The sequence below is a fragment of the Oncorhynchus gorbuscha genome, linkage group LG11 (genome assembly GCF_021184085.1).
Source record: "Oncorhynchus gorbuscha isolate QuinsamMale2020 ecotype Even-year linkage group LG11, OgorEven_v1.0, whole genome shotgun sequence".
NCBI classification, from domain to species: Eukaryota; Metazoa; Chordata; class Actinopteri; order Salmoniformes; family Salmonidae; genus Oncorhynchus; species Oncorhynchus gorbuscha.
The window spans coordinates 84,869,321-84,895,883 of NC_060183.1; the positions used below are offsets into that span (position 1 = coordinate 84,869,321).

At 45.9% G+C, this 26,563-nt stretch overlaps 1 protein-coding gene across 1 annotated transcript in view; it reads right to left on the reverse strand.

Annotated features, from left to right (window-relative positions):
• Positions 1 to 18,679: 18,679 nt before the first annotated feature.
• LOC123989572 (polypyrimidine tract-binding protein 3-like) overlaps positions 18,680 to 26,563 on the reverse strand; it is a 70,126-nt gene continuing 62,242 nt past the window's right edge. Inside the window, 4 exon segments of the mRNA XM_046290688.1 lie at positions 18,680 to 19,455; positions 20,499 to 20,576; positions 26,032 to 26,111; positions 26,114 to 26,259. Of these exon segments, the coding sequence (XP_046146644.1) occupies positions 19,323 to 19,455; positions 20,499 to 20,576; positions 26,032 to 26,111; positions 26,114 to 26,259 (437 nt within the window). The 3' untranslated portion in view covers positions 18,680 to 19,322.

Here is a 26,563-nt window from a genome sequence, read left to right on the forward strand (position 1 = left end):
TCAGATTATTTGAGTCAACAAAATGTGGGACTGCAGAATGCAATAACGTCCCATACAAAGACCTATATGGAGTCAGATTTGCTTCATTATGGAACTACAATTAAACTAGGGGGACACATGGTTTCCTGGAAAGGCTGGTATAGAAAGGGGATAGAGAACATTGGTTGTCTCTATCAAGCAAACACCTCTTTTTGAAGAACTAAAGTCCAAGTATAATTTACAGAGAAACAAGACTTTTGGAGATTTCTCCAGTTCAGAGATGAGTATATTTTAAGGTAGGACAGAATAACGAGACATTTTCTGTACATTCTGATATAAGTGTTAAGATAGAAATCCTTTGCCAATTACCACATTCTGTAACGGCGTTCTTCGTTTGTAGAAAGAGAGTCGGACCGAAATGCAGCGTGGTGGTTACTCATGACTTTAATAGAAAAAGTGACACATGAAATAACGATACAAAACAACAAACGTAACGTAACCTAATTACAGCCTATCTGGTGAAACTACACAGAGACAGGAACAATCACCCACGAAATACAAAGCGAAACCAGGCTACCAGGAAACCAAGCCCATACAACAGCCCTACTCAGCCGCGATCCCAATAATACAAAAACCCCAATACGAAATACAACAACATAAACCCATGTCACACCCTGGCCTGACCAAATAATTAAAGAAAACACAAAATACTAAGACCAAGGCGTGACACATACCTGCAGAGTTTACATATAGCCAATTTATAGGTGGACTTGGGGGAACTTGTAAGGGCCTAAAAGCCGTATGGGGGAAACAGACCTGGAGGTAACATCTGGAGAGGAGGAGGAGAATATAAGAGTACAACAGATGCTCCTTCCTATGAGAGATGCCTGCTCCTTCCTATGAGAGATGCCTGCTCCTTCCTATGAGAGATGCCTGCTCCTTCCTATGAGAGATGCCTGCTCCTTCCTATGAGAGATGCCTGCTCCTTCCTATGAGAGATGCCTGCTCCTTCCTATGAGAGATGCCTGATCCTTCCTATGAGAGATGCCTAGTCCAAGCTGATTCAATTTAAAGTGTTCAATAGGATTTATTGAACTTCTCTGAGGTTGAACAGAATAGGTTTGATAGATTCCAGTCTATGCTGGATTCTATCAAAGTCAAGTACAGGTGACATGATTCATATGTTCTGTGACTGTCCAAACTTTACATACCTTTTTGGCAGAAGGTAATGGAAAATATTAGGGATAATCTGGGTACCACAATACCTGTGAAATCCGGCTTTCCTATTATTGAATATCACTAAGGATTTTGATAGACTGAGAAGCTCATGTTCAAACTGGCTAAAAGATGCTCTAACCGCAGCCAGCCATATTGAGACACTGGAGGGAGGAGGACCCTCCCTCATATAAGGAACGGTACATAGCTTTAGCAGAAACAGCATTATTATTATTGTTGTTACGGCAACCGCACCACCCACAACCGCAGGGATCTCCAGAGGGTGGTGCGGTCTGCCCCGTTACCCCATTTACCTGGGGCAAACTTCCCACCCTCCTGGACACCTACAGCACCTGATGCCACAGGAAGGCCAAAAAGATAATGAAGGACCGAGAGGCTGAAAAACAGCTTCTATCTCAAGGCCGTCAGACTGCTAAACCGCCATCACCAGCACATCAGGGGTGGCTGCCGATAGACTAGGAATCACTGGCCACTTTTAAATGGAACACTAGCCTCTGTAATAACGTCTCCATAGTCTAGCATTACTCATCTTACCCCCCCAGGATGGCATAGCAGTTCAGATATATATATATATACAACTTTTTTTCACGTACATTTTATTTTTATTTTCCATCAACTCATCTTCAAAACACTCTCCTGCAACCCGCCTCACCAATTTATATTTATAAAAAAAGTATTATTTACCTCAAATCTGTAATCCTCCAAGAAGCTAGCCAGAAACTCCAAGAAGCTAGCCAGAAGCTAGCCCAGAAGCTAATCCAGAAGCTCAATAGAAGCTAGTTCAGAAGCTTGTTCGCTTCTTTACTGGCAAATCATTAGTATTCAGCTAACCACGGTTTGTGGTCATCAGCTATCCTTTTTAGCTCAAATCTATCGCCAGTTTTGTACGGCACGGCTCGGAACGGAACATACCGGACCAATTTTTCTCTCCATGTCCCTGGATTTCAACTGCTCTCTGGACATTCATACCCGGATCTCACAGCTAGCTAGCTGCTATCGGCTTTCGTCGATTCCGGAGCAAACATAAATTATTCCGGAGCTAGCCAGCTCCGTCAATCACTCCTGAGTTCCATCAATCACTCCTGGGCTGCAGTCACCTATCCGGACCCGTTTTACTGCCTACGCGGAGCCCGAAGGAGTTATCCGGCTGGCTCCTCCGTCGCGACGTTACCTGAACGCTAATCTGCGGCCTGCTAACCGTTAGCTGTCTTACCGGCTGCTATCTGAATAGACAATCGGACAATTTATTTATTTGTATTATTATTATGTTTTCTTCTTGGGCCTCTTTAACTACATCTATTGTTTTTATTTTTGTTGTTGTTGTGTGATTTGGATTAATCCCCTCTACCACACGGAACCCCACTAATCTACTGACGGAACGCAAGAGGTGGCTAACAGACCTCCATCCTATGCTAGCTTGCTACCGATGGCCTGGCTAGCTGTCTAAATCGCCGTGACCCCCAACCAACCTCTCCACTCACTGGACCCTTTTGATCACTCGACTAAGCATGCCTCTCCTTAATGTCAATATGTCTTGTCCATTGCTGTTCTGGTTAGTGTTTATTGGCTTATTTCACTGTAGAGCCTCTAGTCCTGCTCACTATACCTTATCCAACCTATTACTTCCACCACCCACACATGCAATGACATCTCCTGGTTTCAATGATGTTTCTAGAGACAATATCTCTCTCTTAATCACTCAATACCTAGGTTTACCTCCACTGTATTCACATCCTACCATACCTTTGTCTGTACATTATACCTTGATGCTATTTTATCGTCCACAGAAACCTCCTTTTACTCTCTGTTCCAGACGTTCTAGACGACCAATTCTTATTGCTTTAAGCCGCACCCTTATTCTTCTCCTCCTCTGTTCCTCTGGTGATGGAGAGGTGAATCCAGGCCCTGCAGTGCCTAGCTCCACTCCTATTCCCCATGCGCTCTCTTTTGATGACTTCTGTAACCGTAATAGCCTTGGTTTCATGCATGTTAACATTAGAAGCCTCCTCCCTAAGTTTGTTCTATTCACTGCTTTAGCACACTCTGCCAACCCGGATGTTCTAGCTGTGTCTGAATCCTGGCTTAGGAAGACCACCAAAAATTCTGAAATTTTAATTCCAAACTACAACATTTTCAGACAAGATAGAACTGCCATAGGGGGCGGTGTTGCAATCTACTGCAAAGATAGCCTGCAGAGTTCTGTCCTACCTATTGTAGATATGTAGTGGTGTAATAATGTGTTGTATTGTAGATATGTAGTGGTAGTGTAGTGGTGTTATAATGTGTTGTATTGTAGATATGTAGTGGTAGAGTAGTGGTGTAATAATGTGTTGTATTGTAGATATGTAGTGGTGTTATAATGTGTTGTATTGTAGATATGTAGTGGTGTTATAATGTGTTGTATTGTAGATATGTAGATATGTAGTGGTAGTGTAGTGGTGTAATAATGTGTTGTATTGTAGATATGTAGTGGTAGTGTAGTGGTGTAATAATGTATTGTAGATATGTAGTGGTGTTATAATGTGTTGTATTGTAGATATGTAGTGGTAGAGTAGTGGTGTAATAATGTGTTGTATTGTAGATATGTAGTGGTAGAGTAGTGGTGTTATAATGTGTTGTATTGTAGATATGTAGTGGTAGAGTAGTGGTGTAATAATGTATTGTATTGTAGATATGTAGTGGTGTTATAATGTGTTGTATTGTAGATATGTAGTGGTGTTATAATGTGTTGTATTGTAGATATGTAGTGGTGTTATAATGTGTTGTATTGTAGATATGTAGTGGTAGTGTAGTGGTGTTATAATGTGTTGTATTGTAGATATGTAGTGGTAGAGTAGTGGTGTAATAATGTGTTGTATTGTAGATATGTAGTGGTAGTGTAGTGGTGTAATACTGTGCTGTATTGTAGATATGTAGTGGTGTTATAATGTGTTGTATTGTAGATATGTAGTGGTAGAGTAGTGGTGTTATAATGTGTTGTATTGTAGATATGTAGTGGTAGAGTAGTGGTGTTATAATGTGTTGTATTGTAGATATGTAGTGGTAGAGTAGTGGTGTAATAATGTGTTGTATTGTAGATATGTAGTGGTAGTGTAGTGGTGTTATAATGTGTTGTATTGTAGATATGACTCATCCAGAACGCCGCAGCCCGTCTGGTGTTCAACCTTCCCAAGTTCTCTCACGTCACCCCGCTCCTCCGCTCTCTCCACTGGCTTCCAGTTGAAGCTCGCATCCGCTACAAGACCATGGTGCTTGCCTACGGAGCTGTGAGGGGAACGGCACCTCAGTACCTCCAGGCTCTGATCAGGCCCTACACCCAAATAAGGGCACTGCGTTCATCCACCTCTGGCCTGCTCGCCTCCCTACCACTGAGGAAGTACAGTTCCCGCTCAGCCCAGTCAAAACTGTTCGCTGCTCTGGCTCCCCAATGGTGGAACAAACTCCCTCACGACGCCAGGACAGCGGAGTCAATCACCACCTTCCGGAGACACCTGAAACCCCACCTCTTTAAGGAATACCTAGGATAGGATAAAGTAATCCTTCTCACCCCCCTTAAAATATGTAGATGCACTATTGTAAAGTGGCTGTTCCACTGGATGTCATAAGGTGAATGCACCAATTTGTAAGTCGCTCTGGATAAGAGCGTCTGCTAAATGACTTAAATGTAAATGTAAATGTAGATATGTAGTGGTGTTATAATGTGTTGTATTGTAGATATGTAGTGTTATCCTATCCTAGATATGTAGTGTTAGAGTAGTGGTGTAATACTGTGTTGTATTGTAAATACAGTTGAAGTCGGAAGTTTACATACACCTTAACCAAATACATTTAAACTCCAGTTTCACAATTCCTAACATTTAATCCTAGTAAAAATGCCCTTTTTAGGTCCGTTAAGATCACCACTTTATTTTAAGAATGTGAAATGTCAGAATATTATTTGAGAGAATTTTTTATTTCAGCTTTTATTTCTTTCATCACATTCCCAATGGGTCAGAAGTTTACATACACTCAATTAGTATTTGGTAGCTTTGTCTTTAAATTGTTTAACTTGGGTCAAACGTTTCAGGTAGCCTTCCACAAGCTTCCCACAATAAATTGAGTGAATGTTGGCCCATTCCTCCTGACAGAGCTGGTGTAACTGAGTCAGGTTTGTAGGCCTCCTTGCTTGCACATGCTTTTTCAGTTTTGCCCACAAATTTTCTATAGGATTGAGGTCAGGGCTTTGTGATTGCTACTCCAATAACTTGACTTTGTTGTCCTTAAGCCATTTTGCCACAACTTTGGAATTATGCTTGGGGTCATTGTCCATTTGGAAGACTCATTTGCGACCAAGCTTTAACTTGAGATGTCTTGAGATGTTGCTTCAATATGTCCCCATAATTTCCCTCCCTCATGATGCCATCTATTTTGTGAAGTGCACCAGTCCCGCCTGCAGCAAAGCACCCCCACAACATGATGCTGCCACCCCCGTTCTTCACGGTTGGGATGGTGTTCTTCGGCTTGCAAGCCTCCCCCTTTTTTCCTCCAAACATAACGATGGTCATTATGGCCAAACAGTTCTATTTTTGTTTCATCAGACCAGAGGACATTTCTCCAAAAAGTACAATCAAACCGTCGCCTAACCCTAACCCTTTTTCATGGTGGTTTTGGAGCAGTGGCTTCTTCCTTTGTAAAGCAGCCTTTCAGGTTATGTCAATATAGGATTCGTTTTTACTGTGGATATACATACTTTTGTACCTGTTTCCTTCAGCATCTTCACAAGGTCATTTTCTGTTGTTCTGGGATTGAGTTGCACTTTTCTCACCAAAATACGTTCATCTCTAGGAGACAGAACGCGTCTCCTTCCTGAGCGGTAAGACGGTTGCGTGGTCCCACGGTGTTTATACTTGCGTACATTTGTTTGTATAGATGAACGTGGTACCTTCAGGCATTTGGAATCTGCTCCCGAGGATGAACCAGACTTGTGGAGATCTACAATTTCTTTTCTGAGGTCTTGGCTGATTTATTTTGATTTTCCCATGATGTCAAGCAAAGAGGCACTGAGTTTGAAGGTAGGCCTTGAAATACATCCACAATTGACTCAAATTATGTCAATTAGCCTATCAGAAGCTTCTAAAGCCATGACTTCATTTTCTGAAGTTTTCCAAGCTGTTTAAAGGCACAGTCAACTTAGTGTATGTAAACTTTTCACCAACTGGAATTGTGATACAGTGACAATTGTGAAATAATCTGTCTGTAAATTTTTTGGGGAAAAATTACTTTTGTCATGCACCAAGTAGATGCCAAAACTATAGTTTGTTAACAAGACATTTGTGGAGTGGTTGAAAAACGAGATTTAATTACTCCAACCTAAGTGTATGTAAACTTCCGTCTTCAACTGTACGTAGTGGTGTAATAATGTGTTGTTTCCTGTTTGGTCCCCAGGGAGAGGATGGAGATCCGTAAATAAAAACAAAAACAATTATGGGGTGTTGCCTTTAGAGGGCAGAACAGAATAGACAGTTGGTGCTTTGTAGAGGTGAGCAGTGTGATTGGGTAAAAGGACAGTCAGTTTGTAGCGGTGAGCAGTGTGATTGGGTAAAAGGACAGTCAGTTTGTAGCGGTGAGCAGTGTGATTGGGTAAAAGGACAGTCAGTTTGTAGAAGTGAGCAGTGTGATTGGGTAAAAGGACAGTCAGTTTGTAGAGGTGAGCAGTGTGATTGGGTAAAAGGACAGTCAGTTTGTAGAGGTGAGCAGTGTGATTGGGTAAAAGAACAGTCAGTTTGTAGAGGTGAGCAGTGTGATTGGGTAAAAGGACAGTCAGTTTGTAGAGGTGAGCAGTGTGATTGGGTAAAAGAATAGTCAGTTTGTAGAGGTGAGCAGTGTGATTGGGTAAAAGGACAGTCAGTTTGTAGCGGTGAGCAGTGTGTTTGGGTAAAAGGACAGTCAGTTTGTAGAGGTGAGCAGTGTGATTGGGTAAAAGGACAGTCAGTTTGTAGAGGTGAGCAGTGTGATTGGGTAAAAGGACAGTCAGTTTGTAGAGGTGAGCAGTGTGATTGGGTAAAAGGACAGTCAGTTTGTAGAGGTGAGCAGTGTGATTGGGTAAAAGGACAGTCAGTTTGTAGAGGTGAGCAGTGTGATTGGGTAAAAGAATAGTCAGTTTGTAGAGGTGAGCAGTGTGATTGGGTAAAAGAATAGTCAGTTTGTAGAGGTGAGCAGTGTGATTGGTTAAAATGTAGACAAAGTAAACAAAGTGGCATAGTTAAAGTGGCTAGTGATACATGTATTACATAAGGATGCAGTCGATGATATAGAGTACAGTATATACGTATGCATATGAGATGAATAATGTAGGGTATGTAAACATTATATTAGGTAGCATTGTTTAAAGTGGCTAGGGATATATATTTTACATAATTTCCCATCAATTCCCATTATTAAAGTGGCTGGAGTTGAGTCAGTGTGTTGGCAGCAGCCACTCAATGTTAGTGGTGGCTGTTTAACAGTCTGATGGCCTTGAGATAGAAGCTGTTTTTCAGTCTCTCGGTCCCAGCTTTGATGCACCTGTACTGACCTCGCCTTCTGGATGATAGCGGGGTGAACAGGCAGTGGCTCGGGTGGTTGTTGTCCTTGATGATCTTTATGGCCTTCCTGTGACATCGGGTGGTGTAGGTGTCCTGGAGGGCAGGTAGTTTGCCCCCGGTGATGCGTTGTGCAGACCTCACTACCCCCTGGAGAGCCTTACGGTTGTGGGCGGAGCAGTTGCCGTACCAGGCGGTGATACAGCCCGCCAGGATGCTCTCGATTGTGCATCTGTAGAAGTTTGTGAGTGCTTTTGGTGACAAGCCAAATTTTTTCAGCCTCCTGAGGTTGAAGAGGCGCTGCTGCGCCTTCTTCACGATGCTGTCTGTGTGGGTGGACCAATTAAGTTTGTCTGTGATGTGTACGCCGAGGAACTTAAAACTTACTGTAGAGGTGAACAGTGTGATTGGGTAAAAGGACAGTCAGTTTGTAGAGGTGAGCAGTGTGATTGGGTAAAAGGACAGTCAGTTTGTAGCGGTGAGCAGTGTGATTGGGTAAAAGGACAGTCAGTTTGTAGCGGTGAGCAGTGTGATTGGGTAAAAGGACAGTCAGTTTGTAGCGGTTAAATGTAGTGCACTATATAGGATATAGGGCATAGGGTGCCATTTCAGACACACAGTTGAGACTGGTTTGATTGAGAGCGTGTGAGGGAGAGCCAAGAAGACAGGAAGACTGGAGGACTGAGGACAGTACAGAGGTCATGACATTTATTCAAGGCATGCTACAATTATAGTTGGGATTCTGGTGTAATAATTATAATAAGGATGATGATAATCATAGTAATAATCAATTCAAAAACATGAATGAAAATGTTTCTATATAAAATACAGAAACTCCACTCAACCATGCACCGCAAAAAATTTGAAAATATGTTTCTTTAATAGTTTAATCTATTTGCATTTTAATTACATCAACTGGTAAAGGAAACCTGTTGTTTTCTCACCACAAACCTTCCATCCCCACGACGTCACACACACTGCTTTACAAATCAAACTTGGTATTATATCAAAATACACGTTGTTTTTGTCATGTGCTCGTCATCTTCAAATACAAAAAAAATCAAACGTTCATGTCTTGTTGTTTGTAGCCATCTTGGCCTCATTAACCTTTTTCTTGGCCAGACTAGAAAAACGTTTGATTACAGCATTTGTTGTTTATTTTGGTCGTGAAACATTGGACTATTAGCTTTAGTCTCCATTCAGTCTGTATCGCTGAAGCGTTAAAATTAAAAGGTCATTTTCTGATTGAGCCGAAACAGGCGGCGTTTACCGAGAACGCAGCCTCCACTAACGCGGGAACGTTGACGTTTAAACGAAATCGCGATGTTAAGGCCGAATCTCCCCAATACAGATGGAATAGAAACCCAGGTCTGTTATCAAGACGAGCCGCGATGAGACGAAGAAAAACACAAAAAGAAAACCAGAATGAGATCAGAAGAGAAGAGATACTACTACGTCCCAAATGAAACCCCGTCGCCTACAGGTAGCACTCATTGGGGAACGTAAATAGGGGATAGAGTCCCATTTGGGATGCAGGCTGACTGGGTGCTGTGCAAATATAAGCCTCTTTAAAATGTATCATCTCTCCCTTTAATAATAATGGAACAGGAAATCAATTGAACTTCTTAATTGTCTCCCATATAATTCAGTGATTTAAAGTAATGCTAGAATGTCAGGAAACACTCTCTCTTTCTTTCTCTCTCTCGGAGGACCTGAGCCCTAGGACCGTGCCCCAGGACTACCTGACATGATGGCTCCTTGCTGTCCCCAGTCCACCTGACTGTGCTGCTGCTCCAGTTTCAACTGTTCTGCCTTATTGTTATTTGACCATGCTGGTCATTTATGAACATTTGAACATCTTGGTCATGTTCTGTTATAATCTCTACCCGGCACAGCCAGAAGAGGACTGGCCACCCCACATAGCCCGGTTCCTCTCTAGGTTTCTTCCTAGGTTTTGGCCTTTCTAGGGAGTTTTTCCTAGCCACCGTGCTTTTACACCTGCATTGTTTGCTGTTTGGGGTTTTAGGCTGGGTTTCTGTACAGCACTTTGAGATATCAGCTGATGTACGAAGGGCTATATAAATAAATTTGATTTGAAAACATTCATCAGAATCTCTGAGTCTGGACGCAAAGCGTAAAGCAAATCTACTGTAGCGAACTCGAGGGGTAGCCACGTGCGGGACTCAAGGGGTAGCCGCGTGCGGGACTCGAGGGGTAGCCGCGTGCAGGACTCGAGGGGTAGCTGCGTGCGGGACTCGAGGGGTAGCCGCGTGCGGGACTCGAGCCCGGGTCCAGCGAAGGACGCTACTCTGTCATCATGACAGTTCGTTCTAATAGAGGAATCAACTCCTTTGGTTTCAGTGCTAAAGGTTACATTTAGTTCGTTTTTTTGTGTGTTTTGAGGGTAAGTGGGAACAAATGGGCAAGCCTGGTATCCAACCTAATATCATTACATTTCTGTAGTGAGCACAGCGTTCAGTCTGGTTGGACCAGGCTAGGAATGGACTCCATTTTATTTTTTTGATGGAAGCAACGATCTCGTCTTGGAGCAATGACGGACTTTCATTTAAATAGTAGTGATGGAGGATGGAACAAGGAGATGAATAACAGATCAATGAAAGGCACATCAACTTTGGTCCGGTTTGTTTTTTGTTGTTTGTGATTAAAAAAAAAAAAACATGAGGATTTTAGTGTCTCAGCCCGTTTGATAATGTAAAATGTTAGTCACAATTGAAAAGAAGAAGGCATAAAGTCTTTCATCATGGCTGAACTATGCTGCCTGAGTTAAGACGTGACTTGGTCCGCCTCCCAAATGGCACCCTATTCCCCATTTAGTGCACTACTTTTTACCAGTGGCCCTACATAGGGAACAGGGTGCCATTTGGGATTGCAAACCTTGAAACTATTCAGTCGGGACAGAGACGTAGAGAGAGTGCCGTGTGGTTCGATCTGAAGGTTAGAGAGACATAGAACATTCAGACATTCTAGAATCATCCGCTTTCACGACGATACAAAACGTTTAGAGTCTGGCTTCTTTCCTGTTCAGAAACGAAAAAAGCTTTTCAATAACATCGCCTATGAGACGTGAGAGAATCAATCCACGGAAAGATACGTAGGATGAAGACCACGACCGAGGCAGCTCAGTAGCTCGGGTCCAGGGCGTCACTTAAACTCCCTGTGACCCGAGCTAATCTAAGACTTCTGCATAAATAACCAGGATGGTGGTTTATGAGGTTCACAGTCTGAACCAGCCCTCAGACACCACAGTCCTATTCCCTGTATACTATTCCTCACTGTTTTTGATGCACCCAACAGCATTGGGCCGAGGTCAGTGCCCGGGTCAGAAGTACTGCACTATATATAGAACATAGGTTGCTACTGAGGACTCATCCTCAGGGGTTTTCAGCAACAAGAAAAACAAACAACTGTTGTTGTGAAAAACAGAGCGACAGACAACCATAACCAGTTTTTTACCTTTTTAAAGAAAATATTCTAATAAAACACGTTATCACTGCAGATCAAATGAAAAATACCCTCTAGTGAATAATATGAGAAACAAGTCAAATAAGATTACAGCTAAAAAGAAAACAAGATGGGAGATTTTCTAAAACAGCTTCACTCAAAAACAGCAAAATGGAGGAAAACCTGAAATGACCTGAGAGGGTTGTTGTGGGCCTCAACATCAGAGGAATAAGTAGAACCTATGTATCATACGTATCACATAGGCTATGTACGTTAGGGTATAATGTTATTCTATCTATCCAGGTGTATTTTAAAATGAACTGATAACCAGTCAACAGTAGTGCACTATATAGGGAATAGGGTACCATTTGGTACCCCAGCATCTTTCAGTCATTGAGTGAAACACTACCACTGATTGTCCCTCAATGTGTATTGTGTAATCAGCTCACTACAAACATACAAGAACAATAGTTAACTTCTAACTGTAGAAACTGGCTTCACTTCTACTGTAGAAACTGGCTTCACTTCTACTGTAGAAACTGGCTTCACTTCTACTGTAGAAACTGGCTTCACTTCTAACTGTAGAAACTGGCTTCACTTCTGTAGAAACTGGCTTCACTTCTACTGTAGAAACTGGCTTCACTTCTAACTGTAGAAACTGGCTTCACTTCTAACTGTAGAAACTGGCTTCACTTCTACTGTAGAAACTGGCTTCACTTCTAACTGTAGAAACTGGCTTCACTTCTACTGTAAAAACTGGCTTCACTTCTAACTGTAGAAACTGGCTTCACTTCTACTGTAGAAACTGGCTTCACTTCTAACTGTAGAAACTGGCTTCACTTCTAACTGTAGAAACTGGCTTCACTTCTAACTGTAGAAACTGGCTTCACTTCTACTGTAAAAACTGGCTTCACTTCTAACTGTAGAAACTGGCTTCACTTCTACTGTAGAAACTGGCTTCACTTCTACTGTAGAAACTGGCTTCACTTCTACTGTAGAAACTGGCTTCACTTCTACTGTAGAAACTGGCTTCACTTCTAACTGTAGAAACTGGCTTCACTTCTGTAGAAACTGGCTTCACTTCTGTAGAAACTGGCTTCACTTCTGTAGAAACTGGTTTCACTTCTGTAGAAACTGGCTTCACTTCTACTGTAGAAACTGGCTTCACTTCTACTGTAGAAACTGGCTTCACTTCTACTGTAGAAACTGGCTTCACTTCTAACTGTAGAAACTGGCTTCACTTCTACTGTAGAAACTGGCTTCACTTCTACTGTAGAAACTGGCTTCACTTCTACTGTAAAAACTGGCTTCACTTCTAACTGTAGAAACTGGCTTCACTTCTACTGTAGAAACTGGTTTCACTTCTAACTGTAGAAACTGGCTTCACTTCTAATTGTAGAAACTGGCTTCACTTCTAACTGTAGAAACTTGCTTCACTTCTACTGTAGAAACTGGCTTCACTTCTAACTGTAGAAACTGGCTTCACTTCTACTGTAGAAACTGGCTTCACTTCTAACTGTAGAAACTGGCTTCACTTCTAACTGTAGAAACTGGCTTCACTTCTAACTGTAGAAACTGGCTTCACTTCTAACTGTAGAAACTGGCTTCACTTCTACTGTAGAAACTGGCTTCACTTCTAACTGTAGAAACTGGCTTCACTTCTAACTGTAGAAACTGGCTTCACTTCTAACTGTAGAAACTGGCTTCACTTCTAACTGTAGAAACTGGCTTCACTTCTAACTGTAGAAACTGGCTTCACTTCTAACTGTAGAAACTGGCTTCACTTCTACTGTAGAAACTGGCTTCACTTCTAACTGTAGAAACTGGCTTCACTTCTACTGTAGAAACTGGCTTCACTTCTAACTGTAGAAACTGGCTTCACTTTTACTGTTGAAACCTAAGCCCCTTTTTTTTGGTTAAACGATCAGTATTTTCTTCAATAAATTGTAATAACAAGGCATTCTGAGGATGCTGCTGCAGAACTGCTTGGCCAAGCGATAAAACTAGAATGAAAACTAGAATGAAAACGTAAAGCGAGTAACAGCACGTTATACACGCCTACATCCAAGTCCCAAATAAGTGGAAGACTTTGAATAAGTCTTCAAACTTTGAAATAATGATTGTGATAAATGTGTTAAAACACCTACAGGGATAGAGAGGCCCACGGTACACACACGCACTGTGGTATTTCAGAGTTTCCTCTTCATTTCTCTAAGAAGTGCACTCAAAGCACCAAACATTAACTTCCATTTCAAAAAGATCATATAATACAGCCAACATATAAAACACAGTTCTCTACATGAATCAAATCTGTCATAGGATAGTGTCCGTCTCAAATTACACCCTATTCCCTATCTAGTGCACTAGTTTAAATGAATGCATCATATAGGGGAGGGGATAGGGTGCGATTTGATAGACAGACACCGTATAAAACCTATTGATTATGAACACGTTACATCATAAGGCACGTAATAAGAAGTGAAGTAAATACACAGTAAATCTGATTCTGATTACTTGTCTGATTATAGTGAGGTTTTCATGTGACTTTTCTTCTCTTCTAGAAAAAAGAAAAAATGACCCAAAACAATGAAGTTTTTTTTTCTTTAAAGAATCTTGACAATCATTTAGGATATAGACTTGAAGAGTTCTGCTTTTTGTTAAAATTGTAAACTTCAAAACAATTATTTCAATTGATTTTTAAATATTTTTTTAAATTGTAGAAGCATTTACCATTGTTTAGCTTAAATCTTAACAGGGACACCATCTCTTGCCTTACGGATATTCTTATTAGTATTCTTCTTCCCCTGGCTATTATGAGACATGACATGGGCTGAGGTTAGTTGACACAGTCCTAAATTACCCAGAATGCTACTCAGCGGGTCCACATGACCCTGCTTGGAATGTTAAGGCTAGAACACAGACAGACAGACAGACAGACAGACAGACAGACAGACAGACAGACAGACAGACAGACAGACAGACAGACAGACAGACAGACAGACAGACAGACAGACAGACAGACAGACAGACAGACAGACAGACAGACAGACAGACAGACAGACAGACAGACAGACAGACAGACAGACAGACAGACAGCACCTGGCCTGGACCTGGTGAGAACCCATAGAATTAGAAGGAATCCATTCTATTTCTCCTTCTAGTTCTAGAAGGGAATCCACATGGCTCATCTCTTGGTTTCTGAAGGACACAGCACTTCGACTGAAGCACAACTCCGTGTCATCTCACGCCAGGTGTACATTGGTTTACACCCTCTTCTTTGGGTTTGATCCCATACAAAAGCATGGTCTGTAAAACTGCAAGGCGAAAGAGAGGGAAGCCAATTCACTCTGCTCCCTGTGTGGGATGGAGAGGTGGACACCCAGAAGAGAGCAGGGAGAGGGACAGGATCGGGGACAGAGTGAGTAATAACAAGGTAGAACAAGGAGAGGGACAGGATCGGGGACAGAGTGAGTAATAACAAGGTAGAACAAGGAGAGGGACAGGACACCGACGCGCTCATCTATTGAAGAAAATGGAAAATGTTTGAATCGAGTTAAAAGATGTCAGATCAGGGCTAACAAACAGATCCACTGTTATTCCCATCATCCACAGACCATCGTTATGGGAGCCAGACAGACCATGGTTATGGGAGCCAGACAGACCATGGTTATGGGAGCCAGACAGACCATGGTTATGGGAGCCAGACAGACCATGGTTATGGGAGCCAGACAGACCATGGTTATGGGAGCCAGACAGACCATGGTTATGGGAGCCAGACAGACCATGGTTATGGGAGCCAGACAGACCATGGTTATGGGAGCCAGACAGACCATGGTTATGGGAGCCAGACAGACCATGGTTATGGGAGCCAGACAGACCATGGTTATGGGAGCCAGACAGACCATGGTTATGGGAGCCAGACAGACCATCGTTATGGGAGCCAGACAGACCGTCGTTACGGGAGCTAGACAGATCGTTGTTACGTGAGCTAGACAGACCATCGTTATAAGAGCCAGACAGACCGACAGACCATCGTTATGGGAGCGAGACAGACCAGCTAGACAGATCGTTGTTACGGGAGCTAGACAGACCATCGTTATAAGAGCCAGACAGACCGACAGACCATCGTTATGGGAGCCAGACAGACAGACTATCGTTATGGAATCCAGACAGACCATCGTTATGGGAGCCAGACAGACCATCATTATGACAGCCAAACAGACCATCATTACGGGAGCTTCACAGCCAGAAAGACCACCGTTATGGGAGTCAGACAGACAGACAGACAGACAGACAGACAGACAGACAGACAGACAGACAGACAGACAGACAGACAGACAGACAGACAGACAGACAGACAGACAGACAGACAGACAGACAGACAGACAGACAGACAGACCGACCATCGTTATGGGAGCCAAACAGACAGACAGACCATCGTTATGGGAGCCAGACAGACAGACCATCGTTATGGGAGCCAGACAGACCATCATTATGGGAGACAGACAGACAGACAGACAGACAGACAGACAGACAGACAGACAGACAGACAGACAGACAGACAGACAGACAGACAGACAGACAGACAGACAGACAGACAGACAGACAGACAGACCATCGTTATGGGAGACAGACAGACAGACAGACCATCGTTATGGGAGCCAGACAGACCATCGTTATGGGAGACAGACAGACCATCGTTATGGGAGACAGACAGACCATCGTTATGGGAGACAGACAGACAGACCATCGTTATGGGAGCCAGACAGACAGACATGGGATGCATCCCAAATGGCATCATATTCCATATTTAGTGCACTACTTTGTGTAGTGGATAGGGAAAAAGGTGCTATATGGGACAGTCACATGTCCATTTCCCTCTCAGCAGAGCTTGTCCTCCAGCCAAACGGAGCTGTGCAGTCCGGTGTGGGCCAGTTGGCTTGGGTCATATTCAGTAGTGTACAAAGTAGAAAAGCTGTTTGCAACGGAAAACAAGAGTTCCGTAGTTACAGTCCCATCGCTGAAACTTCCCTACGGACTCGAGAGAGGCAAAGGTCAAGGGCCAGGCGTCCTCCTGAAACACGACCCTGCCAAGCCGCACTGCTTGCTTAACCCAAAAGCCATCCGCACCAATGTGTCGGGGGAAACACCGTCCAGCTGGTGACTGAAGTCAGCTTGCAGGCTCCCTGCCTGCCACAAGGAGTCGTTATATCGCGATAGGACAAGGACATGCCGGCCGGCCTGCCACAAGGAGTCGTTATATCGCGATAGGACAAGGACATGCCGGCCAAACCTTCCCCTAATCCAAACAACGCTGAGCGAATTGTGCGCCACCTCATGGGTTTCCTGGTCACGGCTGGTCTGCAGTGATGCCTTAGACAGCTGTGCTACTCGGGAGGCCCTGAAAACAAGAGTTTCTTATTGGACCAGTTCAGGATAGTTCATCCCTGTTTCGGGTATGTTTTTTCCGTTAGTTTCTATTGAATACGACCCAGGACTATGGCTCTGGGAGGCTCTTCTGATAGGTGGATAGAACAGTAAATTAGATTCCCATTTTTTGCTTTGAACTGTTTTCTCTCTTTTTTGACATTTCAATGGTAAGCATCACTGTTGTTGTTGTTATGGTGGAGTAGTGTGGTAGAAATGTTTAGCTGAGCTTCTCTGATACTCAGCGTCGCGCCATGATGATGTCACACCGTGACGTCACAGAGGAGGAGGCCTGATCATTGGTCCCCCTCAATCAATGTCCTAATGTTACTTTAAATGGAGGCAGCCCATTGGTCAGGAGGAGCGTTGCTATCGGCTTCATCAGCCCTTCGATCCTTCCTCCGTGTCCGTGATGATAACCGTTCAACGTGTGTCTCGGATTCATCCGTCTATTCTCATCCGGTAAGTCATCCGCTCAGAAGACATCCAGTAACTGAAGAGTTGCCAGGCTACTGGTACACGTGGGTTTAAACGACAATGATGTTCACAGTTCACCACTACATGACGTTGGTGTGCTGTTAGTTAAGGAGTAGAGGGGGTTGGTGCTTCAGTTATAATGTAACAATAAGGAGTAGAGGGGGTTGGTGCTTCAGTTGTATTGTAACAATAAGGAGTAGAGGGGGTTGGTGCTTCAGGTATAATGTAACAATAAGGAGTAGAGGGGGTTGGTGCTTCAGTTATAATGTAACAATAAGGAGTAGAGGGGGTTGGTGCTTCAGTTATAATGTAACAATAAGGAGTAGAGGGGGTTGGTGCTTCAGTTATAATGTAACAATAAGGAGTAGAGGGGGTTGGTGCTTCAGTTGTAATGTAACAATAAGGAGTAGAGGGGGTTGGTGCTTCAGTTGTATTGTAACAAGGCAATACAGCTAGAAGTGCCTGGTTCTCATCCAGTAAGGAGTCAGGTTCACCGTGTCAATCATGTCTAAGTGTCTGGCCTTTACTGTCATTCAGCCAAACTGACCAGGTCATATCAAGGCTCTGTGGTTGATAAGACTGACCGGCTGATAAGACTGACTAGCTTGTATCTGTGGGTAGGTAGGTGGTGGATCTGTAGGTGGTGGGTCTGTAGGTGGTGGGTCATAGGTGGGTCTGTAGGTGGTGGGTCTGTAGGTGGTGGGTCTGTAGGTGGGTCTGTGGGTGGTGGGTCTGTAGGTGGGTCTGTAGGTGGTGGGTCTGTAGGTGGTGGGTCATAGGTGGGTCTGTAGGTGGTGGGTCTGTAGGTGGGTCTGTAGGTGGTGGGTCATAGGTGGGTCTGTAGGTGGTGGGTCATAGGTGGGTCTGTAGGTGGTGGATCTGTAGGTGGTGGGTCTGTAGGTGGTGGGTCTGTAGGTGGGTCTGTAGGTGGTGGGTCTGTAGGTGGTGGATCTGTAGGTGGGTCTGTAGGTGGGTCTGTAGGTGGTGGGTCATAGGTGGGTCTGTAGGTGGTGGGTCTGTAGGTGGTGGGTCTGTAGGTGGTGGGTCATAGGTGGGTCTGTAGGTGGTGGGTCTGTAGGTGGTGGGTCTGTAGGTGGTGGGTCATAGGTGGGTCTGTAGGTGGTGGGTCTGTAGGTGGTGGGTCTGTAGGTGGGTAGGTGGGTCTGTAGGTGGTGGGTCATAGGTGGTGGGTCATAGGTGGGTCTGTAGGTGGTGGGTCTGTAGGTGGGTCTGTAGATGGTGGGTCTGTAGGTGGGTCTGTAGGTGGTGGATCTGTAGGTGGGTCTGTAGGTGGGTCTGTAGGTGGTGGGTCATAGGTGGGTCTGTAGGTGGTGGGTCTGTAGGTGGTGGGTCTGTAGGTGGTGGGTCATAGGTGGGTCTGTAGGTGGTGGGTCTGTAGGTGGTGGGTCTGTAGGTGGTGGGTCATAGGTGGGTCTGTAGGTGGTGGGTCTGTAGGTGGTGGGTCTGTAGGTGGGTAGGTGGGTCTGTAGGTGGTGGGTCATAGGTGGTGGGTCATAGGTGGGTCTGTAGGTGGTGGGTCTGTAGGTGGGTCTGTAGATGGTGGGTCTGTAGGTGGGTCTGTAGGTGGTGAGTTGCAGGTGAGCTTTCATAACTCATGCATATTGTGCAACTTGATTGTATAGCAGGGCTAAGTGTCAAGTATTCAATGATTGGTGTGTCTGTGGTATACTTGTGTGTCTGTGGTATAGGTGTGTCTATGGTATACTTGTGTGTCTGTGGTATAGGTGTGTCTATGGTATACTTGTGTGTCTGTGGTATAGGTGTGTCTATGGTATACTTGGCAGAAACCTCCCAAGAGCGTTGAATACCTCTCTCCCATTCTGTGGGATAGGGTCCTATAATGCCAGATAAAGGAGAGTTGAATTCCTCTCTCCCATCCCGTGGGTTAGGGTCCTATTTAAGGATTTAATGATGCACCATGCCAACTCATCCCGACTCTGTTCTCTTCCTGCCCTGAATAAATCAACCATCACTCCTTCCAGACCAGCTCTGTCTCTATCTGAAGGCCTCGCATTACAGTAGTCTATTACTCAACAATATCATCTAAACTAGTCAATTGTCTGTTGTTTTTAAGTCAAAGTGGGTCATTCTGTCGCTCACTCCCGCTAGCCCAGCCCAGGAGTGGGGCCTTAGGGGTGGGGAAGTGGGGGTTCAGGCGGGTCAGATGGTGCTCTTGGAGAAGGACACGCGGAGGTGATGGTTCTCTCCCAGGTCGTGGTTGTGGAGGTCGATCAGGGCCTGGATGGCCTCCTCCACTGAACCCAACTGGATCAGAGCCATCTTCCGGTCTTTCCTGAGAGGACAGACAGACAGACAGGATAAGATAGGTAGGTGGATGGATGGATAGATAGATAAATAGATCTCCAAAGGAAAATTCATTCAAAATCATGAGTATAGTGCAGAGAAAGTGGAGTGAAGTTAATTTTCTTGCAATTCTATACATTTTGCCATGTCTAATGTTTATTCATGTTGAATGTGATATTCGGCAGACTGCAGATACTTGGCTGACGGTATCTCTCCAGGAACAGGGTTGGAGAGCCCTGGACTAGATAGATGTAAACCTACAGGATGGTATCTCTCCAGGAACAGCGTTGGAGAGCCCTGGACTAGATAGATGTAAACCTACAGGATGGTATCTCTCCAGGAACAGGGTTGGAGAGCCCTGGTCTAGATAGATGTAAACCTACAGGATGGTATCTCTCCAGGAACAGGGTTGGAGAGCCCTGGTCTAGATAGATGTAAACCTACAGGATGGTATCTCTCCAGGAACAGGGTTGGAGAGCCCTGGTCTAGATAGATGTAAACCTACAGGATGGTATCTCTCCAGGAACAGCGTTGGAGAGCCCTGGTCTAGATAGATGTAAACCTACAGGAGGGTATCTCTCCAGGAACAGGGTTGGAGAGCCCTGGACTAGATAGATGTAAACCTACAGGAGAGTATCTCTCCAGGAACAGGGTTGGAGAGCCCTGGACTAGATAGATGTAAACCTACAGGAGAGTATCTCTCCAGGAACAGGGTTGGAGAGCCCTGGACTAGATAGATGTAAACCTACAGGATTGTATCTCTCCAGGAACAGGGTTGGAGAGCCCTGGACTAGATAGATGTAAACCTACAGGAGGGTATCTCTCCAGGAACAGGGTTGGAGAGCCCTGGACTAGATAGATGTAAACCTACAGGAGAGTATCTCTCCAGGAACAGGGTTGGAGAGCCCTGGTCTAGATAGATGTAAACATACAAGACCTGCTCTAGGTTTACACTCGTTAGAACACGTATGCTGTGTATTGCAGATGTATTGAAGAAGTAGAAGTACTGTAGGTGTCTGAAAGAGAACTCACTGGAAGAACTTGAAGGCCTTAACTGTGTATCCAGGTCCAGAGAAAAGGTCCTTTAGGACGTCCTCTGTTACAGACGGGCTGTTGGACGGAGACGGACGGGTTACAAGGGAAGGAATGTATAGTATTAACATCATGTATATTATCTCCATTGAAAGATACCACCTTGCGGTAACTTGCCCAATAGGACCACCCCTCATCACTGTCAAACGCTCCCTAAAACACTTCAGCGAGCAGGCTTTTCTAATTGACCTGGCCCGGGTATCCTGGAAGGATATTGACCTCATTCTGTCAGTAGTTTAAAAAAAAAGTGATTTCCTCACTGTCTTAAATAAGCATGCTCCATTCAAGAAATGTAGAACTAAGAACAGATAGAGCCCTTGGATCACTCCAGACCTGTCTGCCCTCGACCAGCACAAAAACATCCTGTGGCGGACTGCATTAGCATCGAATAGCCCCCGAGATATGCAACTTTTCAGGGAAGTTAGGAACCATTATACACAGTCAGCTAGGAAAGCAAAAGCAAGCTTTTTCAAACAGAAATTTACATCCTGTAGCACTAGGAGGTATAGTTTGAGAGGAGGGAGGTATAGTTCGCTCTGGATAAGAGCGTCTGCTAAATGACTTAAATGTAAATGTAAATGTAGTTGGAGAGGAGGGAGGTATAGTTGGAGAGGGGGAGGAGGGAGGTATAGTTGGAGAGGGAGAGTAGGGAGGTGTAGTTGGATAGAGGGAGAGTAGGGAGGTGTAGTTGGATAGAGGGAGAGGAGGGAGGTATAGTTGGAGAGTAGGGAGGTGTAGTTGGAGAGGGGGAAGAGAGAGGTATAGTTGGAGAGGGGGAGGAGAGAGGTATAGTTGGAGAGGGGGAGGAGGGAGGTTTGAGAGAGAGGAGGTATAGTTGGAGAGGGGGAGGAGGGAGGTAGTTTGAGAGGAGGGGGAGGTATAGTTGGAGAGGGGAGAGGAGGGAGGTATAGTTGGAGAGGGAGAGTTGGAGGGAGGTGTAGTTGGATAGAGGAGAGAGTAGTTGGAGGTGGAGTTGGATATAGTTTGAGAGGAGGGAGGTATAGTTGGAGAGTAGGGAGGTGTAGTTGGAGGAGGGGGGTTGGAGAGAGAGGGGAGGTAGTTGGAGAGGGGGAGGAGAGAGGTATAGTTGGAGAGGGGGAGGAGGGAGGTATAGTTGGAGAGGGGGAGGAGGGAGGTATAGTTGGAGAGGGGGAGGAGGGAGGTATAGTTGGAGAGGGAGAGGAGGGAGGTATAGTTGGAGAGGGGGAGGAGGGAGGTATAGTTGGAGAGGGGGAGGAGGGAGGTATAGTTGGGGAGGATAGGTATAGTTGGAGAGGGGGAGGAGGGAGGTATAGTTGGAGAGGGGGAGGAGGGAGGTATAGTTGGAGAGGGGGAGGAGGGAGGTGTAGTTGGAGAGGGAGAGTAGGGAGGTATAGTTGGAGAGGGGGAGGAGGGAGGTATAGTTGGAGAGGGAGAGGAGGGAGGTATAGTTGGGGAGGATGGGAGGTATAGTTGGAGAGGGGGAGGAGGGAGGTGTAGTTGGAGAGGGGGAGGAGGGAGGTATAGTTGGATAGAGGGAGAGGAGGGAGGTATAGTTGGAGGGAGAGGAGGGAGGTTGGAGAGTAGGGAGGTGTGGAGAGGGAGGGAGGAGGAGGGAGGCAGGGGGAGGTATAGTAATAGTTTGGATAGAGAGGGAGAGGAGAGGAGGTAAAGTAATCTCACGGGATGTTGGATAGATGGAGGTGGCAGAGGGAGGGAGTTGGAGGGATGTTGGAGAGGAGAGGAGGTATAGTTGAATCTCACGGGATGTTGGATAGATGGAGGGTGGCAGGGGAGGAAAGGAATCTCACGTTGGGGATGGAGGGTGGCAGAGGGGAGGTACGGGATGTTGGAGATGGAGGGTGGCAGAGGGAGGTAAAGGTCACGGGATGTTGGATAGTTGGAGAGGGAGGTAAAGTGGGATGTTGGATAGATGGAGGGTGGCAGGTGAATCTCACGGGATGTTGGATAGATGGAGGGTGGCAGAGGGAGGTAAAGTTGAATCTCAGGGATGTTGGATAGATGGAGGGTGGCAGAGGAGGGAAAGTGAATCTCACGGGATGTTGGATAGATGGAGGGTGGCAGGGAGAGGTCTCATTGGATAGATGGAGGGTGGCAGAGGGAGGTAAAGTGAATCTCACGGGATGTTGGATAGATGGAGGGTGGCAGAGGGAGGTAAAGTGAATCTCAGGGATGTTGGATAGATGGAGGGTGGCAGAGGGAGGTAAAGGAATCTCACGGAGGTGGATAGATGGAGGGTGGCAGAGGGAGGTAAAGTGAATCTCACGGGATGTTGGATAGATGGAGGGTGGCAGAGGGAGGTAAAGTGAATCTCACGGGATGTTGGATAGATGGAGGAGGTGGCAGAGGGAGGTAAAGTGAATCTCACGGGATGTTGGATAGATGGAGGGTGGCAGAGGGAGGTAAAGTGAATCTCACGGGATGTTGGATAGATGGAGGGTGGCAGAGGAGGTAAAGTGAATCTCACGGGATGTTGGATAGATGGAGGGTGGCAGAGGGAGGTAAAGTGAATCTCACGGGATGTTGGATAGATGGAGGGTGGCAGAGGGAGGTAAAGTGAATCTCACGGGATGTTGGATAGATGGAGGGTGGCAGAGGGAGGTAAAGTGAATCTCACGGGATGTTGGATAGATGGAGGGTGGCAGAGGGAGGTAAAGTGAATCTCACGGGATGTTGGATAGATGGAGGGTGGCAGAGGGGTAGGTAAAGTGAATCTCACGGGATGTTGGATAGATGGAGGGTGGCAGAGGGAGGTAAAGTGAATCTCACGGGATGTTGGATAGATGGAGGGTGGCAGAGGGGTAGGTAATGTTGGATAGATGGAGGGTGGCAGAGGGAGGTAAAGTCTCACGGGATGTTGGATAGATGGAGGGTGGCAGAGGGGTAGAATCTCACGGGATGTTGGATAGATGGAATCTCACGGTTGATGTTGGATAGATGGAGGGTGGCAGAGGGAGGTAAAGTGAATCTCACGGGATGTTGGATAGATGGAGGGTGGCAGAGGGAGGTAAAGTGAATCTCACGGGATGTTGGATAGATGGAGGGTGGCAGAGGGAGGTAAAGTGAATCTCACGGGATGTTGGATAGATGGAGGGTGGCAGAGGGAGGTAATGTTGAAGATGGAGGGTCAGAGGGATGTTGGATGTTGGAGATGGAGGGTGGCAGAGGGAGGTAAAGTGAATCTCACGGGATGTTGGATAGATGGAGGGTGGCAGAGGGAGGTAAAGTGAATCTCACGGGATGTTGGATAGATGGAGGGTGGCAGAGGGAGGTAAAGTGAATCTCATGTTGGATGTTGGCAGAGGGAGGTAGATGGAGATGGAGGGTGGCAGAGGGAGGTAAAGTGAATCTCACGGGATGTTGGATAGATGGAGGGTGGCAGAGGGATGAATTGTTGGATAGATGGAGGGTGGCAGAGGGAGGTAAAGTGAATCTCACGGGATGTTGGATAGATGGAGGGTGGCAGAGGGAGGTAATCTCAGTGAATAGATGGACGGGATGTTGGATAGATGGAGGGTGGCAGATGGGAGGATGGAGGGTGGCAGAATCTCACGGGAGGTAAAGTGAATCTCACGGGATGTTGGATAGATGGAGGGTGGCAGAGGGAGGTAAAGTGAATCTCACGGGATGTTGGATAGATGGAGGGTGGCAGAGGGAGGTAAAGTGAATCTCACGGGATGTTGGATAGATGGAGGGTGGCAGAGGGAGGTGGAATCTCACGGGGTTGGATAGATGGAGGGTGGCAGAGGAGGTAAAGTGAATCTCACGGGATGTTGGATAGATGGAGGGTGGCAGAGGGAGGTAAAGTGAATCTCACGGGATGTTGGATAGATGGAGGGTGGCAGAGGGAGGTAAAGTGAATCTCACGGGATGTTGGATAGATGGAGGGTGGCAGAGGGAGGTAAAGTGAATCTCACGGGATGATGGAGGGTGGATAGATGGAGATGGTGGCAGAGGGAGGTAAAGTGAATCTCACGGGATGTTGGATAGATGGAGGGTGGCAGAGGGAGGTAAAGTGAATCTCACGGGATGTTGGATAGATGGAGGGTGGCAGAGGGAGGTAAAGTGAATCTCACGGGATGTTGGATAGATGGAGGGTGGCAGAGGGAGGTAAAGTGAATCTCACGGGATGTTGGATAGATGGAGGGTGGCAGAGGGAGGTAAAGTGAATCTCTACGGGATGGGATGTTGGATAGATGGAGGGTGGCAGAGGGAGGTAAAGTGAATCTCACGGGATGTTGGATAGATGGAGGGTGGCAGAGGGAGGTAAAGTGAATCTCACGGGATGTTGGATAGATGGAGGGTGGCAGAGGGAGGTAAAGTGAATCTCACGGGATGTTGGATAGATGGAGGGTGGCAGAGGGAGGTAAAGTGAATCTCACGGGATGTTGGATAGATGGAGGGTGGCAGAGGGAGGTAAAGTGAATCTCACGGGATGTTGGATAGATGGAGGGTGGCAGAGGGAGGTAAAGTGAATCTCACGGGATGTTGGATAGATGGAGGGTGGCAGAGGGAGGTAAAGTGAATCTCACGGGATGTTGGATAGATGGAGGGTGGCAGAGGGAGGTCTCACGGGATGTTGGATAGATGGAGGGTGGCAGAGGGAGGTAAAGTGAATCTCACGGGATGTTGGATAGATGGAGGGTGGCAGAGGGAGGTAAAGTGAATCTCACGGGATGTTGGATAGATGGAGGGTGGCAGAGGGAGGTAAAGTGAATCTCACGGGATGTTGGATAGATGGAGGGTGGCAGAGGGAGGTAAAATCTCACGGGATGTTGGATAGATGGAGGGTGGCAGAGGGAGGTAAAGTGAATCTCACGGGATGTTGGATAGATGGAGGGTGGCAGAGGGAGGTAAAGTGAATCTCACGGGATGTTGGATAGATGGAGGGTGGCAGAGGGAGGTAAAGTGAATCTCACGGGATGTTGGATAGATGGAGGGTGGCAGAGGGAGGTAATCTCACGGGATGAATCTGGAGGGTGGCAGAGGGAGGTAAAGTGAATCTCACGGGATGTTGGATAGATGGAGGGTGGCAGAGGGAGATGGAGGGTAAAGTGAATCTCACAGGGATGTTGGATGTTGGATAGATGGAGGGTGGCAGAGGGAGGTAAAGTGAATCTCACGGGATGTTGGATAGATGGAGGGTGGCAGAGGGAGGTAAAGTGAATCTCACGGGATGTTGGATAGATGGAGGGTGGCAGAGGGAGGTAAAGTGAATCTCACGGGATGTTGGATAGATGGAGGGTGGCAGAGGGAGGTAAAGTGAATCTCACGGGATGTTGGATAGATGGAGGGTGGCAGAGGGAGGTAAAGTGAATCTCACGGGATGTTGGATAGATGGAGGGTGGCAGAGGGAGGTAAAGTGAATCTCACGGGATGTTGGATAGATGGAGGGTGGCAGAGGGAGGTAAAGTGAATCTCACGGGATGTTGGATAGATGGAGGGTGGCAGAGGGAGGTAAAGTGAATCTCACGGGATGTTGGATAGATGGAGGGTGGCAGAGGGAGGGAAGATGTTCTGAAAGTTCTTGGATCCAGGCTTCTTGAAAGTTCTTGGATCCAGGCTAGCGGGGAGCCGCTGAAGTCTTTAGTGAGGCCCTGGTCTTCCTGTCCCTCCCTGGGCAGCTGGACCGTCTGGTGCTTAGAGATGGTCACTCTGATCACCTTGCCGTGCAGCCTCTGGCCGTTCAGGTGGGACATTGCTGGAGGAGACGAGACAGTCAGACACAGTACAGCCTGACACAGCTAGCTATGCATGTCTGCTGGCCATTTGCAGTAGATTAGAGAACCAGGGAGAGGAGAAGGGGCCAGGTCAGAGGTCAGAGAAGTGTACAGACTGTTTCCTTTTACGACTGGTTTCCTGGACAGATTAAGCCTCGACTAAAAAGCCCTTTCAATGGAGATTCAGGACTAGTTTAAATGTGTGTCTGGTAAATCAGCCCTTAGTGATTTACCAAAAGAAAATGGTGTCTAATTCCTTATTCTGAACATTTTATAGAGATATAA